General features: G+C 32.6%; 2 protein-coding genes across 2 annotated transcripts; one reads left to right on the top strand and one right to left on the bottom strand.

The window, feature by feature from the left end:
* Window positions 1–917: 917 nt before the first annotated feature.
* Window positions 918–2737, top strand: LOC114729216 (uncharacterized). The gene is made up of 2 exons (XM_028916201.1): window positions 918–1257; window positions 2206–2737. The coding sequence occupies exons 1-2, from the start codon at window positions 1176–1178 to the stop codon at window positions 2409–2411; spliced, it is 288 nt and encodes a 95-aa protein (XP_028772034.1). The 5' UTR covers window positions 918–1175; the 3' UTR covers window positions 2412–2737.
* A 2296-nt stretch (window positions 2738–5033) lies between these two features.
* LOC114729221 (putative glucose-6-phosphate 1-epimerase) lies at window positions 5034–7818 on the bottom strand. Its single transcript, XM_028916208.1, has 8 exons — window positions 7708–7818; window positions 7333–7407; window positions 7131–7187; window positions 6884–7038; window positions 6531–6671; window positions 6315–6417; window positions 6095–6194; window positions 5034–5965 (listed from the first exon to the last, which is right to left on the bottom strand). Exons 1-8 carry the CDS (start codon window positions 7816–7818, stop codon window positions 5034–5036), a joined length of 1674 nt encoding a protein of 557 aa, XP_028772041.1.
* Between the last annotated feature and the right edge of the window lie 7091 nt (window positions 7819–14909).

Raw genomic sequence — 14909 nt, 5'->3', positions numbered from 1 at the left:
AAATATGGGTAATTTTAGAAAAAACATAACTAATATCCTGCTCGATCGTCTATTTTCTTCTACAAAGGTAACTTGTAATAATCACGGGAGTAATAATATAAAGTAAAAGCAGTGTGGGACAAAAGATTAAAAAAAAAAAAAAGAATAGTATCTCTTGACCTACATATTCATGTAAATAAAATAGTATTTGAAAAATCGTCCCACATAAGTTATTGCTAATTCTTTATATAAACAAAAAATATAATTAAATTATATAATGTTTTTAACTTTTACCCCTCAGGTGAAGTGCAAAAAGGTGTTTTGTTTGATTGTAAATAATTCGTATGGTTGAGAAAAATTGGAAAAGCATATGCTGCCAGATGATACCAAAAATTTGGATAAAGTGTGACATGGATAGTAAATATTGTTTCAAAATTAAATGAACATGGCTCCATAGTTTTTATTAATTTACTTACTACCCCTTCCATTCTTTTTGTTATAAAAAATAATTAAGTAAATTTTTTTATTTATAAAAAACAATAAATAGATTTAAAAAATAAAACTTTTTTTTTTAACTAAAATCACTCATGCTTTTAGAAAAGAGAGAATATGTAGTAGAAAAAGAAGAATATGTGAGAATTAAATATAATAATATGAGTTGTTAAACGAGGGTATAAGGTGAAATCAACAAACAAAATTTGATACAATATTCAAATATTTTTTATTAAAAAAACTATATTTCACAATGGTCTATTACAAATAATAATAATAAATAGGAATAATAATTTCTGATTGTGAATAGGATTATGTTAAATAAGAGAAAATAGTAATAATAGTAGTAGAAGTAGTAGTAATAATAATTAAGCTCACGTGTCGGTGATCTGATTTGTGCTTTTATATCTCGCAAGCCTTCCTCCACAGGTCACTTGCCGTTCAACCCCCCCAAAGCAAAACAGGCAAACGCCTTCATCTCTCTCTCTCTCTCTGCCTTCTGAGAAAGTTGGAGCGAAGAAGGAAGGGCGGGCATGGTGACACCTGCTGATTCTGATGGTTGTTGAAGAGTGTTGAAATTTACTAACAATAAGTGTTGTTCATCTTCATCAATAAGTCTGGCAGGATTAAGGAGAATCTCTGTGCCACTCAGGCTTAGAAGGAAAACCAGGAAAAAGAAGATCCCTAAAGTCAAAGATAAGTTAATGGATTTCTGGCACAAGATGATTTTCCCTGTCCGGCGTGTCTGGCTTGCTCTCTCTTCTCGCCTCAAGACTCGCAGAAACGGTACTCTCTCTCTCTAAAAATATGCAAGGAAAAAAAAATCAATGGGGTTGCTAGTTTTCTTTCCCTGTTCTTCTGATCTCTGGTTTTTCATGTATTTTTGGTTTCCCTTTCTTTAACAAGTAAATTCTTCTGTTTCTGTCTTCTTCCTTCAGTTTCCAAGTGAGTCTGCAGATTTTTTTGCACTGAAATGTATTGCTTCTACATAGGCTTGTCTGAAACACAAAATTACATTCCCTCTCTTTTCTTCTGCAAGCGTGTGGTTTTTGCAAACAGAGACATGTACGGACAATCTAAGCAGATTGGTATTTGTGTTTGTCCATAAATTAGCTTTCGGTTAAGCAGGTCACTTCAAGACAAAAGGAAGGAGGCACCTTTATTCTGTCTTTAAATGGCTGCATAAATCTTAAGCTATTATTCCTCCTTTTTCGCATCACCCCCACGCACATAGATATACATATATAAGAAATTGTTGTTTTCTTAACCATGAATGAATCTTTTTAAGCGTTGTAAGTGGTAACTAACCTAACCTGATAACATACGATCTGGTCTGGAAGAGAAGAGTCTAGATAGATAGGATCAACATCTTTTTCAGTGCAACTTTATATGCCCTTGTCTGTTACTTTACTAAAATATAACTTGAAAGTATATTTTATAATGACCATACTTTTTGTTATACCCACATAATGGCCTCAAAAGTGCCTTCTCCACCACACCCCCAAATGAATGACTTGTGACATCAGCCCCTAGGTTGTCACTGTACAGAGCAAAAAGGAAAGATTAATCTTTCCGTCTGGATAATTTTGTTTTGGTTGTAACGTAGTCCCTAACTTTTAATCAGTACAACTCAATTCCTATAATTTTAACTTTAACTTGCTGCAACCATGTAAAACTCATTTAATTTTATTTTCTAAGATAAGAGCCTCAAATGTTTTATGGTTTTTGGTGCAGGGGATGGGCTGCTGAAGCTTCAAGATGATATACAGACATGTGGGTATCAAGATGTACAAGTGATGTGGGAAATGCTTAGAAGAACAGAACCTGAGGCTGTGGACAGCCATCAGAAACGGAAACAACAGCCATTCTGGGGAATCTTTGTTTGGCCTTCTAATTCTAACCACAGTGATGCATCCTTGGAATCTTCCAAGTCTTCGTAGTTGTTAAGGAGAAGCAGACTTATGCTTGATGACGATGATGATGTCTGATGCCTTTACTAATAAAATTTCTGCTGCTCATGTTTGGATTGCTAGCAGTGAAGAGGCATATATAACATCAAACATATGTCAGCTTTCTTTTCTCTCTTACAACTGATAGATATATATATACACTACTTTGTGACAGTGATATTTGTAAATACTTCAATGTATTGTGGATAGCCAACCCAGAAGCTTTCAGGATTTGCTTCTTGTGGTTTCAGGCTGACTTGCTTCAAGCTCATGCAATTCAAGGTTTTTACTGATAAGAACACCTGTTATTGTGTTAATCCATGGAACAAGATCACAAAGCTTCTTGGGTTCCATTAGCTTAAACAAGAAATTTCAAATTTCTAAGAGATGAAATGGAAGTCCACCAATTAATCCAAACAAGAGAGAACTCTATAGTTAAAATCTAATTCATATTTATATAAGATTTTGACATGATAATCTTAACTCTTGTTTGTTGGTGTGGAGTTCAAGAGACCAATTAGATCCTAACTCTTCTTTCTGAATTTACCTATCCATTTATTAGATGGCGTGACCATTGAGAGGTCCTAAGGACAAAGTCTTTGTGGACCCTACCTGTATTAACTTGGAAGGTGGGGCCCAGAATGGACTTGGTGGGGATACTTTTTATCCATCTCTGAAAAGTTTCCGCGTGCAACAGAAACTAACTTCTCAGTTGCTCTCTGGATTACACATCGCAAAGCATAGACAAGGAAGCTTGTCTCCCGTGAAACGTCAATAACAAAAGCCAGTTACATCTCAAAACTACTCCCATCTCACACACCTGGAGAAATATATAAACTGCAGCAGCTTATATGCTTTTGGGTCATAGTCAACTAATAAAATAGTCTACAGGAAGATCTATTCTCATCGGTTCATCATGGATGGTGAGAATTCAGCACCAACAGGGAGGCACTCGGCAATTATTTGACTGTGACAATGAAATGTTAATGGACAAAAGAAAGTGAGGATCACAAAGTGGTGATGACTTGATTATATCAGATTGAAACATGTCAAGACTAGACTTGCGACAGGGTCATGATATGGTTAACCAGAATTATATTATCAAGTACATGAAAACTTGATTCAAGTTTCAAAAGAAAAAATCTTCAGCATGTAGTAGTATCTTCTTATTTTTATGAGATTCACTCTTGTCTAAGGCACCCCGTTATTTTCAAATTACTTAAAGTAGCTTCTCAAAATAATAATAATAAAAAAATTCTTTCCATATTTTATTATTTTCTAATGCTTAAACAAATCAAACATTATAAAATTAAAAAAAAAAAAAAAGATAAGTGATTTTATCATGAAAAAAGATTAAACAAATGAAGGACACGATTAGGAAGAATAAAATAATAATAATCTTATGTCAAATTTGGGGAAATATTCAAATATTGTTATTTTTTTTCATAATTGATTAGTAATAGGTTCATATCATATAATTATGATTTTTTTTTTTGGAAATTTCTATCTGTACAATGGGGTGAATAGACATGAATGCGTTATGTACTTACGTTTACTAAATCATTCTCCTCAGTCCTATTTATATGTTTATTTCAAAAAAAAACTTCATGATAAAACAGAATTTAAGTACGCGTATTAAACCAATTTGTTGGTCTTCTGAATTTAACCAGAGTGATTCTTATGTCAGCTTTTTTTCATTGGGTCAGTCTGAAATTTCAAATTTCAACGTGATAATCTCAACTTAGTTGAGGAGTTTAAGAGGCTTTAATTAGCGTCAGGCATGGCACGAGGAATGGAGAACAAAGTTAAATTGGAACAAGGCTGTCTTATCTCTGTTTGTGTTTCTGAATCAACCAATCTACTTATCAGATAAAATGACATGTCCATTAAGAGGTCCTAAGGTTAGGACAAAGCCTTGTAGAGCCAAATGTGCCAATTTTGAAATTTGAGAGATTGAAGAAGGGGCGCCTACAAGGAACCTTGTCTTTCATGAGAGGTCAATAACACAACCCAATATAAATTTTGCAGAACATGATTTTGGGTTGTTCTTAAAAGAAGCATTCATAATTTCAATATCAACAAAGAAGCATTCATCGAGCCTTTATGCTTTGTTTTGTAAAAGTGAAATGTTAATTGAGGGATCCATCTGAGGAAAAGTAAACCATGCATTTACATCAGATCGTAATATTCAAAAACGAAAACTTGGGGACAGTCATAATTTTGTATTCTTTTGAGAATTGGAAGGAGCCATATCAAAGCAGTTATTACACGAAGTTTTACAAATCAAAGAAATACTAGCCAAACCAATCCAATCTACACAGTTGTTGCACAAACGTATACTTCTCTTCAATTCTCCGAATGCAAAAAAATCCTACAAATCTATTAGTATCAACTTGCTCTCTAAATCCATATTCACAGTTGTGCCAACACTGAATCTGCTATCCATTCCTGATTCCTGCAAGAAATACATTTCGACAATGTCAAACTTGGCCTAGAAATAGATGAAACAACAATAACAAAATGTCATTGTAGTTAATCTTAATATATTATACATAATTTGAGAGGTGGATGCACGAAACTCACTTTCTGTCAAGCCTTAGTCACAAGTATGTATTAAGAAGAACTGGAACGTCCCCCAGTTGTACCAGCCTTAGAAGCAGGCGAAGAACTAGAACTCGCCCTGCTTGTACCAAGCTTAGAAGGTGAAGAAGAACTAGAACTCGCCCCACCTGCCTTAGAAGCATCAGAAGTTTTAGCCCCACTTGTGCCACCCTTAGAAGGTGAAGAGGAACTAGGAATCGTGCTGCTTGTACCAGCCTTAGAAGGTGAAGGAGAACTAGAACTCGCCCTACCAGCCTTAAAAGCATCAGAAGATTTAGCCCCACTTGTGCCACCCTTAGAAGGTGAAGAGGAACTAGAAATCGTGCTGCTTGTACCAGCCTTAGAAGGTGAAGGAGAACTAGAAATCGCCCTGCTTGTGCCACCCTTAGAAGGTGAAGAAGAGCTAGAGATCGCCCTGCTTGTGCCACCCTTAGAAGGTGAAGAAGAAATAGAAAGCGCCCTGCTTGTGCCAGCCTTAGAAGGTGAAGAAGAAATAGAAAGCGCCCTGCTTGTGCCAGCCTTAGAAGGTGAAGAAGAAATAGAAAGCGCCCTGCTCGGACCAGCCTTAGAAGGTGAAGAAGAAATAGAAAGCGCCCTGCTCGGACCAGCCTTAGAAGGTGAAGAAGAAATAGAAAGCGCCCTGCTCGGACCAGCCTTAGAAGGTGAAGAAGAACTAGTACCCGCCCCGCCAGGCTTAGAAGCAGAAGAAGAACTAGCTCCACTAGACTTGATTGCTTCTAGTGGATCAAGTTGACCACTGTGATAACTAGAATTTACTAAAGATATTTCCAGCTTCCCTCTCCATTCTTCACCAGGCTTGATGGTAACTCCTCTTTTTCCTTTCTCCATTATACGAGCAGGCCGAACACACACCATTTTTAGATACTCTTCATTCCCAAAATCTGCTAAGGCCTTAGCTTTCTTGTCCCATGGATTCCATACCCCTATACAAGAGAATGAAACCACTATTAACCATGCAGTATCGTATTTATAGATCTCTATCAGCGTTTTACACTATACTATAGAATATGAACAATTCAAACACATAGCTTAGGAAATAATTACTCCTATACCAGCATCAGTAAGCCCTTCCTGGCGCAATACGTATGTTCTCTTCTTTTCATGGTCTATGATAGCAATTTTTTGTGGAATATCAAGGTATACCCTATCAACCTTCATTATTAAAGAGACGAACACAGTTAGCACTCAGCGTTAAGCCAATAAATATTACCTAAAAAAAAAAAAAAATCAATCATGAAAGTTGAAACTTATTTGAGAATCACTAATACTAGCCTCTTCCTCAAAGGTTAATGCATTCCCTTGTTCAGTAAATCGCTCTCTGTTCTTTAAATTGTCCAGATAATCATATGTTTCAAACCCTTCTACGCGTACGTCCCTGAGTAAAAGGGAATTCGATAGTTAGTTGAAAATAAAGAAGTTGACTTCAAGAACGTTCAGGACTGAAGTATATATTAATTAAATAGAGGAAATGGAGAGGCAATGACAAACCAGACATCAGATACACAAAAATGTGCATTGTAAGCAAATGAGAAGGTGAATGGTTTCCCATTTAGATTGATATTTCGAATGCGAGATATCAATGTCAAATTTCCATCAGGTCCCAGAATTACCCTAAGACGATACTCATATCTGCAAACATAATTGAAATGGAAATTAAGACTGGATATGAAGAACATAAAAAGACTTCTAGTTATGAATATGGTAAAAGTGAAAACATATCTTGGTATATTTATACTTGAGATGAACAAAAATGGACTTTTTGTGATTGCTACAGAAAATGGAAAAACAACAGTTGTAGGGACTTGAGATGAAAATGCAAGTATTGACAGTTATAGTTATACTTGTGGGGTAAATCCCATCGGTCTTGTTCAGAATACTTAAGAATCAAATCAGTGAAAGCCTTATGAGTGTCATCTGATGGAAGTTCTGGAGTAGGGTCCAGGGTCCACAACTTGTTCCTTGCAAATCCATACTTTTCACGGTTTTGAAATGTGAACTGCATTTGAGGGGATGGAGTACTTTAGAATTAAGAAATTAAACTAAGTGTAGGAAATATATATGGAGCAGAAATATTATATAGACACACACCTCAGGAAAACACATTTGAATACCACCACGTATAGGATTTGGAGGCTTGAAGTCAGCCTGCAATACAGAAGAATCAATATCAAACAGGTATACAACTATAAATGACGTCCCTACCTTCTTGAAGAGATTTGGAAGGCATATACTTATCAATGCAGTGAAAATGAATCAAATTTGCTGCATAAAAATAAAATGTCATCTGTACCTTCTTGCTTACAAAGATCAGTTCTTCCCCACGATTAGTCGTCCAAGAAGTAACTTGTCCTCCAAACAGATACACCTGTGAGTAACATAATATACCAGAATGAAGCATCATAACAAAAAGGACGAAACGATAATCAAATTGAAAACGTAACCATAAGAAGAAAAATGCAGTAAGTAAAACAGAAAAGGCAGTAAGATATTCCAAGAAACAAATCCAAAATGATGAAATCAGGAGAGAGGAGAAAATGCAGTGTAAGAGAAACTTGACAATGCAGAAACAAATGGAAAGTAATGGAATCAGAAGAGAGAATGCAGTACGAGATCGTGAGAAACAACTCGATAATAATGAAATCAGAAGAAGAAAATAGATATAAACCTCAGCCGAATGTCCACTTTTCTCTCTGAGAACGATCTTGTCGAGGCCATTAGTGCCCTTACACTGCTCTACATACACTATTTCGGCCTCGCTGGAACTTCCACTCGCCATTATCTTCCACTCACAGTCCTTGCAATTTCACTTCTACTTCTTTCTTTGTTGGTTGAATCGCTAACTTTCTTTGTGGCTGGGCAGTTTCTTCCCTCGTCTATTTATAAACAGTTGCTTCATGAAGCGCGAGATATAACTGACTCAGTTACGTGCCTTTCCGCATGCAAATTAAAAATTAAAAAAAAATTTTAAAAACTTTTTTTGGGTTTTAAATTTAAATCGCTTTTAAAGAACAAGAACTTCTTCTTCTTGATGTTCAACGAACTAACTGAATTTGTTAATGTAATGTAAAAGCTTTTGAATTTGTAATTGATGTAACATATTTTTTTAATTGCAAAATATTCCACAGTCACTCATTTGGCTGATTAATTCAAATTACTAATTAACGTGGAACTGGATGCAAAAAATTTGATGCATTCAATCATTTTTAATTGATATTGAATATTATTAGAATCTCATATATAACACGTCAACTGTTAAGTACATATGGAACCAAAGGTACTAATCATAAACGATAGATTCATTTAATTTTTTGAAACAAATATAAATATTAAAAAAATTATTTAACATATATATATGTAATGGAAAAAATAATAATCACAATAAATTGAATAGATATCGAACCATATAGCAATTCTGTGAATGGAAAATATCAATCATATTCTAGAGAAATTGAATATGGATCATGAAAGGGAATTTTTCTCCCAATTTTATGATTCAGTCATCAATCTTACAAGTGTAAGGTGGGTTGTGTTAGTGGTTAGTATTTGGAAAAATCCTCAAAAAATACTTTCAAAATTTTAAAATCTCAAATTAAAAATGACTACAAAAATATATTGTCAATTATTATTAAAGTGTGGTAAATAAAACTGATTTAAAATTTTAAAATTTTTTTTTGGATTCTTGTTCCCTTAATATTTTGGTTTTCATTTATAGTTTATAATATAATAGATATAGTAATACTTAATTTCTTACTTTCATATTAAAAACTTATTTTAGAGGATTGAATTCTTTTCACTTAAACTAACCGCCGAACAAAACTAACCCCCAAGTAATTGGGAAAAAATTCCCAAGCGAAAACAAACTACCTCCCAATTCCCAAACAATTCCTCCAAGTTAGCTATAGGAAATTTGTGTTCAAGGACGAGGGAAAGCAGAAAACGGGAAAAAGATTAATATATGTGTAATATTGGCATATCCCTCCCAACTAAGTCGTTACATATAAAATTATAATGAAAATAATTTTTTTTGGAGAAAACATATATCATATAAAAGATAATTTCAGTAACAATAAATGAATTTTAAAAAAACAAACATTTTAAGTTTTAATAAAAAGGAACGATCAGCCATAGTTTGATGGGAAAATGACCAAAAATAACCATTAAATTTTAAAATAATAAATAAATGATTTTAATATGTCAAAACTATTACAAGAATAATCAGTATCACATATTTGTTATTTTGAAATTCAACAGGCCGTCTTTTATGGTCATTTTTTTCCTCATTTGATTAAATTTTAAGAAAAATTAATTAATGTCATTTAATCAAGAGTACGGTTCATTTGAATTAGGGATGAGTAAATAGAATTAAAATGTCTTTCATATATTTACCTCTACAATGTAAAATCATTAAGTTAATTAAAATCAAACATCCACTTTACAATACTACTAAAATTGAATAACCAATTTTAGCCCCAAAAAAAAAAAAGAAATTCAATACTAAAATAAATAAATGCAAGAATTAGATGCAGAATAGGAACCTGTCTTTCATTCCAATATCAAACTTTTACATAGCAATAATGCATGCAAAAGCACTCACCCAAAAACTGGGTTGATATGTGTGTGATTATCTCTTGTGTATTGTAAACAACAAACAATAATCCTTAATTGTAATTTGACAACAAAATCAAATGCAAAATCCTTTTTTTTTCCACAACCCTTTTTTTAATTTCCTTAATTAATCTTTTCATGGAACAAATTCCTCTCCCAAATATATTTATACTTGGATTATTATTATTGCGTATAAATTGCCCACAACAAAGTGATCATAATTGCCAAGGCCATATTGATCCCAGAGTTGGCCGTGACCCCAGAATCCGCCGACGGACCCACCGTCGGAGATGGTCCTGGCACCATTGAAGTCATTGGAGCTGGTGATGTTACCGGCTCCGGGGAACTTACCGGCACCGGGGACCTCACCGGAACTGGTGATATTACAGGCACTGGAGACCTCACAGGAACCGGTGATATCACCGGCACTGGAGACTTGACAGGAACCGGTGATATCACCGGCACTGGAGACTTCACTGGAACAGGTGATACAACCGGCACCGGAGACTTCACTGGAACAGGTGATATTACCGGCACAGGTGACCTCACTGGAACTGGTGTCGGCACCAGCACGGGCGACCTCACTGGAACTGGTGATATTACAGGCATGGGCGACCTCACTGGAACGGGTGATACTACTGGTACTGGAGATACCACTGGCGATTTGACGGGTACTGGAGATTCAACCGGAGCGGGTTTAGGGGAAGAAGAAGGTGGAGGAGAGGTACGGTAGAGTCAAGTAGAGCAGACGGCATGACGATAGTGCTGATTTGGACGACGGAGAGATTGTAAGGTTCAGAGGCAACGGATTTGATCAAATTTGCACCGATAGTTCCAGCTTGATCGGCCGGGGAAGTGAAGGAGACAGCTCCGGTGCTCAAACCGGTGATGTTGACAAACCCTACTTGGCCGGAAGCCAAGCCGGTGGTCTGATACAAAGTGGGTGACGATAACGGATTTGCCATTAAGGCTTTGGAGTTTCTGGACGTCGTAATAATCAAGAAGGACATGAATGCTGAGGACTTTCTTGATGACATCCATGGACTTGCCGAGAGAGAGGGGAGATGCCGGCGTTGTCGACCACAAGGACGGTGATGGGTTGGCGGCTGTCGATGTCGGCGGCGGCGAGTTGGGTCTGAGCAATAGTGTGTGCTGAAAGTGGAGAAGGAAGGGTATTGAGAGAGGACTTGGGAGATGTTGAAGGAAGAAGAGAGAGAAGGGAAGTGAAAGAAGAGAGAGAGAAGGAGAATAATGGAGAGGGGAGATGGTAAGTTAGAGAGAGACATTGCTGGATGGAAAAACAAATTAGAAGCGATTGAGAATTTAGTGAGAGACACAGATTGGAAGAGAAGTATTATATTTATAGGTAAGTGCATGCATGGAGGGGAGTGATGAGAAGAAGGAGGAGCTATTTTTGTAATAAAGAGAGAAAGCGCCAAGTTTTTAGGCGTTTTGTGGATGGAAAATGACAAGGCTTGTTCCACTTTTGAAGTTTGACCATGTATAGCCTACTTGAACGTTTTCTCTAATATTAGGTTTATATGTTTATATATATATATATATGTTGATTAATGTTTTTTTCAAGAACAAGTCAGTTTTGCTTAAGCTTCGTACACAATTTTTAGTCTTTGATATCGATCTTATTTTGATTTTAGTTTTTAAAATTTAAAATCAGTAATTTTGGTTCTTTAAAATCTCATTTAGGGACCAAAAACACTATTCTTGAATCAAAAATATTTAGATAGATTAAAATGAGTTTAAATTTCAAGAGGTCAAAATTATAGAAAACAACACTAACATGAGTTCAAACTTCATGAAGTAAAAGATAATATTAACACTTTATTGGTAAGTATTTATCATGGACTTGATTATCAGTTTGGGACTTCTCCTTTTCCGTTTCCATCCTCTTTCTTTTCTAACCGTTAGATCAGCATATTTTAAAGGTTGGCATTTTAATTTTTATAAACTATTTGTTTAAAAAATTTTAAATGCTTAGTACATTTGCAAACCATTATAATTAAATTGTAATAGATTTTGTAATTTATTATTTATTTATTTTCATAATTTAATATTTTAGTAATATTTTTAAAAAAGATTAAAATTTCAACCATTGAAATATGTTAATTTAATGGTTAAAAAAAGAAGAGACGGGAAAAGGATGGGAAGGGAAGAGGAAACGAGACGTTCCGAATCGCTCTATCATATATGCAAGATATCTTCATGGGGATATTGAACTAAATTTGTCTAGTGATTTTTATTGGTTCTAAATTTATGAAATAGATAACTAAAAGTAATTAAGAAAATCAGTTAAATTAATTATGAAAAATATTTATTAATTTTCAAAAAAAATTATTTCTTGATAAGACATTTTCTTAATATGTGTAATTAATATAAAGAGAGTTTAGAAAGAAAATAAAATTTAGGGATAAAATGAGTTGAGATTTTGCAATAACTTTAAAACAAACTCCTCTACAACTACTAGTTGTTATATTTAGAAGGGATAATCAATCTTCAGGTCCTTATAGTTTTATCTGATTTTTAATTAGGTCCTTATAAAATTTTTTCTTTTTATCAGATCTTTTTACTTTCGTGTATTTTTAATTAGGTCCTTCTATTTTTTTTTCTTTTTATCAGGCCCTTATAGTTTCACTTATTTTTTAATTAAGTGCTTTGTAGTTTTGAAAATTATTTATTATCTTTATTCTTTAAAATTATTTCATTTTTAAATTAATAATTATATAATTGGACAAATAATTAATATAATCATTTAGTAATTAATAAATAATCAGAATAATAATTATACTTAAATATAAATTATTTATAATCATATTTTAATTTTAGATAAATTTATTATTATAATTTGAATTTTATAATTATAAAAATTCGAATTGAAAATAAATATATATTTGTTTAACTAAAATTTAAAAGAATATTAACATAAGATTGTTACAATAATTTATTATTTTTAAAATGTTATTATTTGTGTAGAATAAAGAATAAAAACTACAAGGACCTAATTAAAACAAAGTAAAACAATAAGGACCTGATAAAAAGAAAAAAAATTATAAGAACTTGATTAAAAATATATGAAAGTATAAAGATCTGATAAAAAGAAAAAAAATTATAGGGACCTAATTAAAAACCAGTTGAAACTATAAGGACTTATATATTAATTATCCCTATTTAGAATTGAGCCAATAAAACATAGAAAAAAAAACTATTGGATTTAAAATAATAATTAAGTGATTTTGACATATTTTGACTTAATCAATATGGACTATTTATTTCTTTGAAATTCAATAGGAATTTTTTGTCATTCTTCCGAAGAAATATTCTGCCTAGTTTTATAGATCCTCTTACTTGTTTATCCATGGGTTGGTCAGAAAGAAAGAACAAGAAGAAGAAGATGATGGAGAGAACAAATCTTATTGAGGGGGTGTTTGCCTAACTTTAAAAGTGTTTTTGAAAAACACTTTTTTTTGTAAATTAAGACAAACTCCTCCATATTTTTATTTCGTATACTATAAAAGTACTTTTAAAATTATAATTTTGTATCTACCCAAATATCTCAAATCGAGTCTTGTGGCTGCTTTGTTTGGTGCAGAGCTATGTTTTGGCTTCACCTAAACCTTCTTCAACAAATTTTTTTTTTATAAAAAAAATCAGATTGAAAGTGTGACATCATTTCCCTACTAACATGCCATTTTAGATTTTTTTTTAAGGTTAAACTCTTGCGTACTTAGTAATTTAATATTCAAAAATAACTTTATGTTACATTAGAATGAAATTGCATCATTTAATAATTACAGGGATAAAATGTACCACAATACAACTGAAAATATTTTAGGATGCTTAGCATATCTTGATCCAAAATTGTATGATATCTAAAAGTATATATTAATTAACCCTTCCAAAATATTTAGTCAATTAATCCAACATTTTTCATTTATCTATCATGGGTCTAAATCTATGTTTCTTTTATTTATATTTTAATTTATCAGTGAGATCGTATTTAATATCATCTCTTTTTTAACAACATATTTTAATTTCATCTGAGTGTATATTTGTTCCAATTATTTATTCATATACAATGTGCTCAACTTTATTTTCTGATCATCTGACTCTTTTTTTTCCCCCAAATCAAGCTAGGTTCCACTTATCAAATACAAAATTCATGTTCAAATTTACGTGCTTGCCCAAAAAAAAACTTTCGAAACGGCATTTTGAAGAGGCTGATGACAAAAATCAAATCTATTTTATATTCAAATCTAAAATAGTATTAGAAATTAAGAATCAAGCATTTCTGATATAAAAAAGATATAACCATTATAATAATATTATTAGTAGTACTTCTCATTTGATAAAATATCAGACAAAATTAGAACAAAAGTAAACTAGAGTGAGCAACAAAGAACGTAAGATTAGTCAAAAACAAAAAACATTTAAGAGAAACAAAAATAGTAATGGAATTACAGAAATAGTCAAATAGGCTGTCATCAGATCAAAGCATCGTTCCGCGTATCATCCCAAAAATCGATTCCCTAAGAAGCTTCTTATTCTCAAAGCATCATATATTTAATCTTTCTTATTCCCCCGATGACTTATACTCCTTCTAATCCTAAATATAAGTTTTGACCCAAAAAAAAATCCTAAATATAATATCTAGTCAAGAGATTTGCTTTGACATTAAATATAAAACTCCAATCTATTTTGTCTCCTAAACTTTAAAATTTTCTTCGAGCTATCTCGAGAGTATTTTAAACAACCCAATATATATTTATTACAAATAACAAATTTAATCAATTTATTTAATTTTTTCCGGTCTTATTATAAGCTTCATCTAACTAATTTATGAATGATGAAACTCAATTAAAAACTAGTTAAAAGTAATAAAAAGTTAAAAATATATTGTTATTTCTAAATATACATTTAAAATAAATAAGAAAAAAGATAAAAAAAGAATGTACAAGAAAATGTGATGGAAAAGAGTATGGCAAATGAGATAGAATAAATAATAAATAATGAGAGTAAAATTGGAAAGAATACATTAAATATTAAGACAAACCTAAATAGAAGCTTATAGAATAAACTACATCATTTAAAGCTTATAAATAGGACCGAAAAAAATATATGCAAATTAGTTATTTAGCTCTTATATTATAGACCAAAAATTAATCTAAGCTATAAGCCATATTAAAAATGTCTCAAAGGTGCTGAATCCATGGAAAGGCAAATGCTATGATCAATGTTCCAATGCAAGAA

Source organism: Neltuma alba, unplaced genomic scaffold (genome assembly GCF_004799145.2).
Source record: "Neltuma alba isolate B1F8T4 unplaced genomic scaffold, ASM479914v2 tig00012615_pilon, whole genome shotgun sequence".
Lineage (NCBI taxonomy): Eukaryota > Viridiplantae > Streptophyta > Magnoliopsida > Fabales > Fabaceae > Neltuma > Neltuma alba.
Note: the sequence above shows the minus strand (reverse complement) of the source record. Positions and strands in the feature narration are given on the sequence as shown.

Excerpts from the sequence above, each read along its gene's own strand:
- LOC114729221 (XM_028916208.1), bottom strand. The coding sequence starts at position 7,818 with ATGGCGAGTGGAAGTTCCAGCGAGGCCGAAATAGTGTATGTAGAGCAG. Across the intron at positions 7,408-7,707 it reads AAAGTGGACATTCGGCTGAG|GTGTATCTGTTTGGAGGACA; the intron begins GTTTATATCTAT and ends TGTTACTCACAG. Across the intron at positions 7,188-7,332 it reads TGATCTTTGTAAGCAAGAAG|GCTGACTTCAAGCCTCCAAA; the intron begins GTACAGATGACA and ends TCTGTATTGCAG.
- LOC114729216 (XM_028916201.1), top strand. The coding sequence starts at position 1,176 with ATGGATTTCTGGCACAAGATGATTTTCCCTGTCCGGCGTGTCTGGCTT. Across the intron at positions 1,258-2,205 it reads CCTCAAGACTCGCAGAAACG|GGGATGGGCTGCTGAAGCTT; the intron begins GTACTCTCTCTC and ends TTTTTGGTGCAG.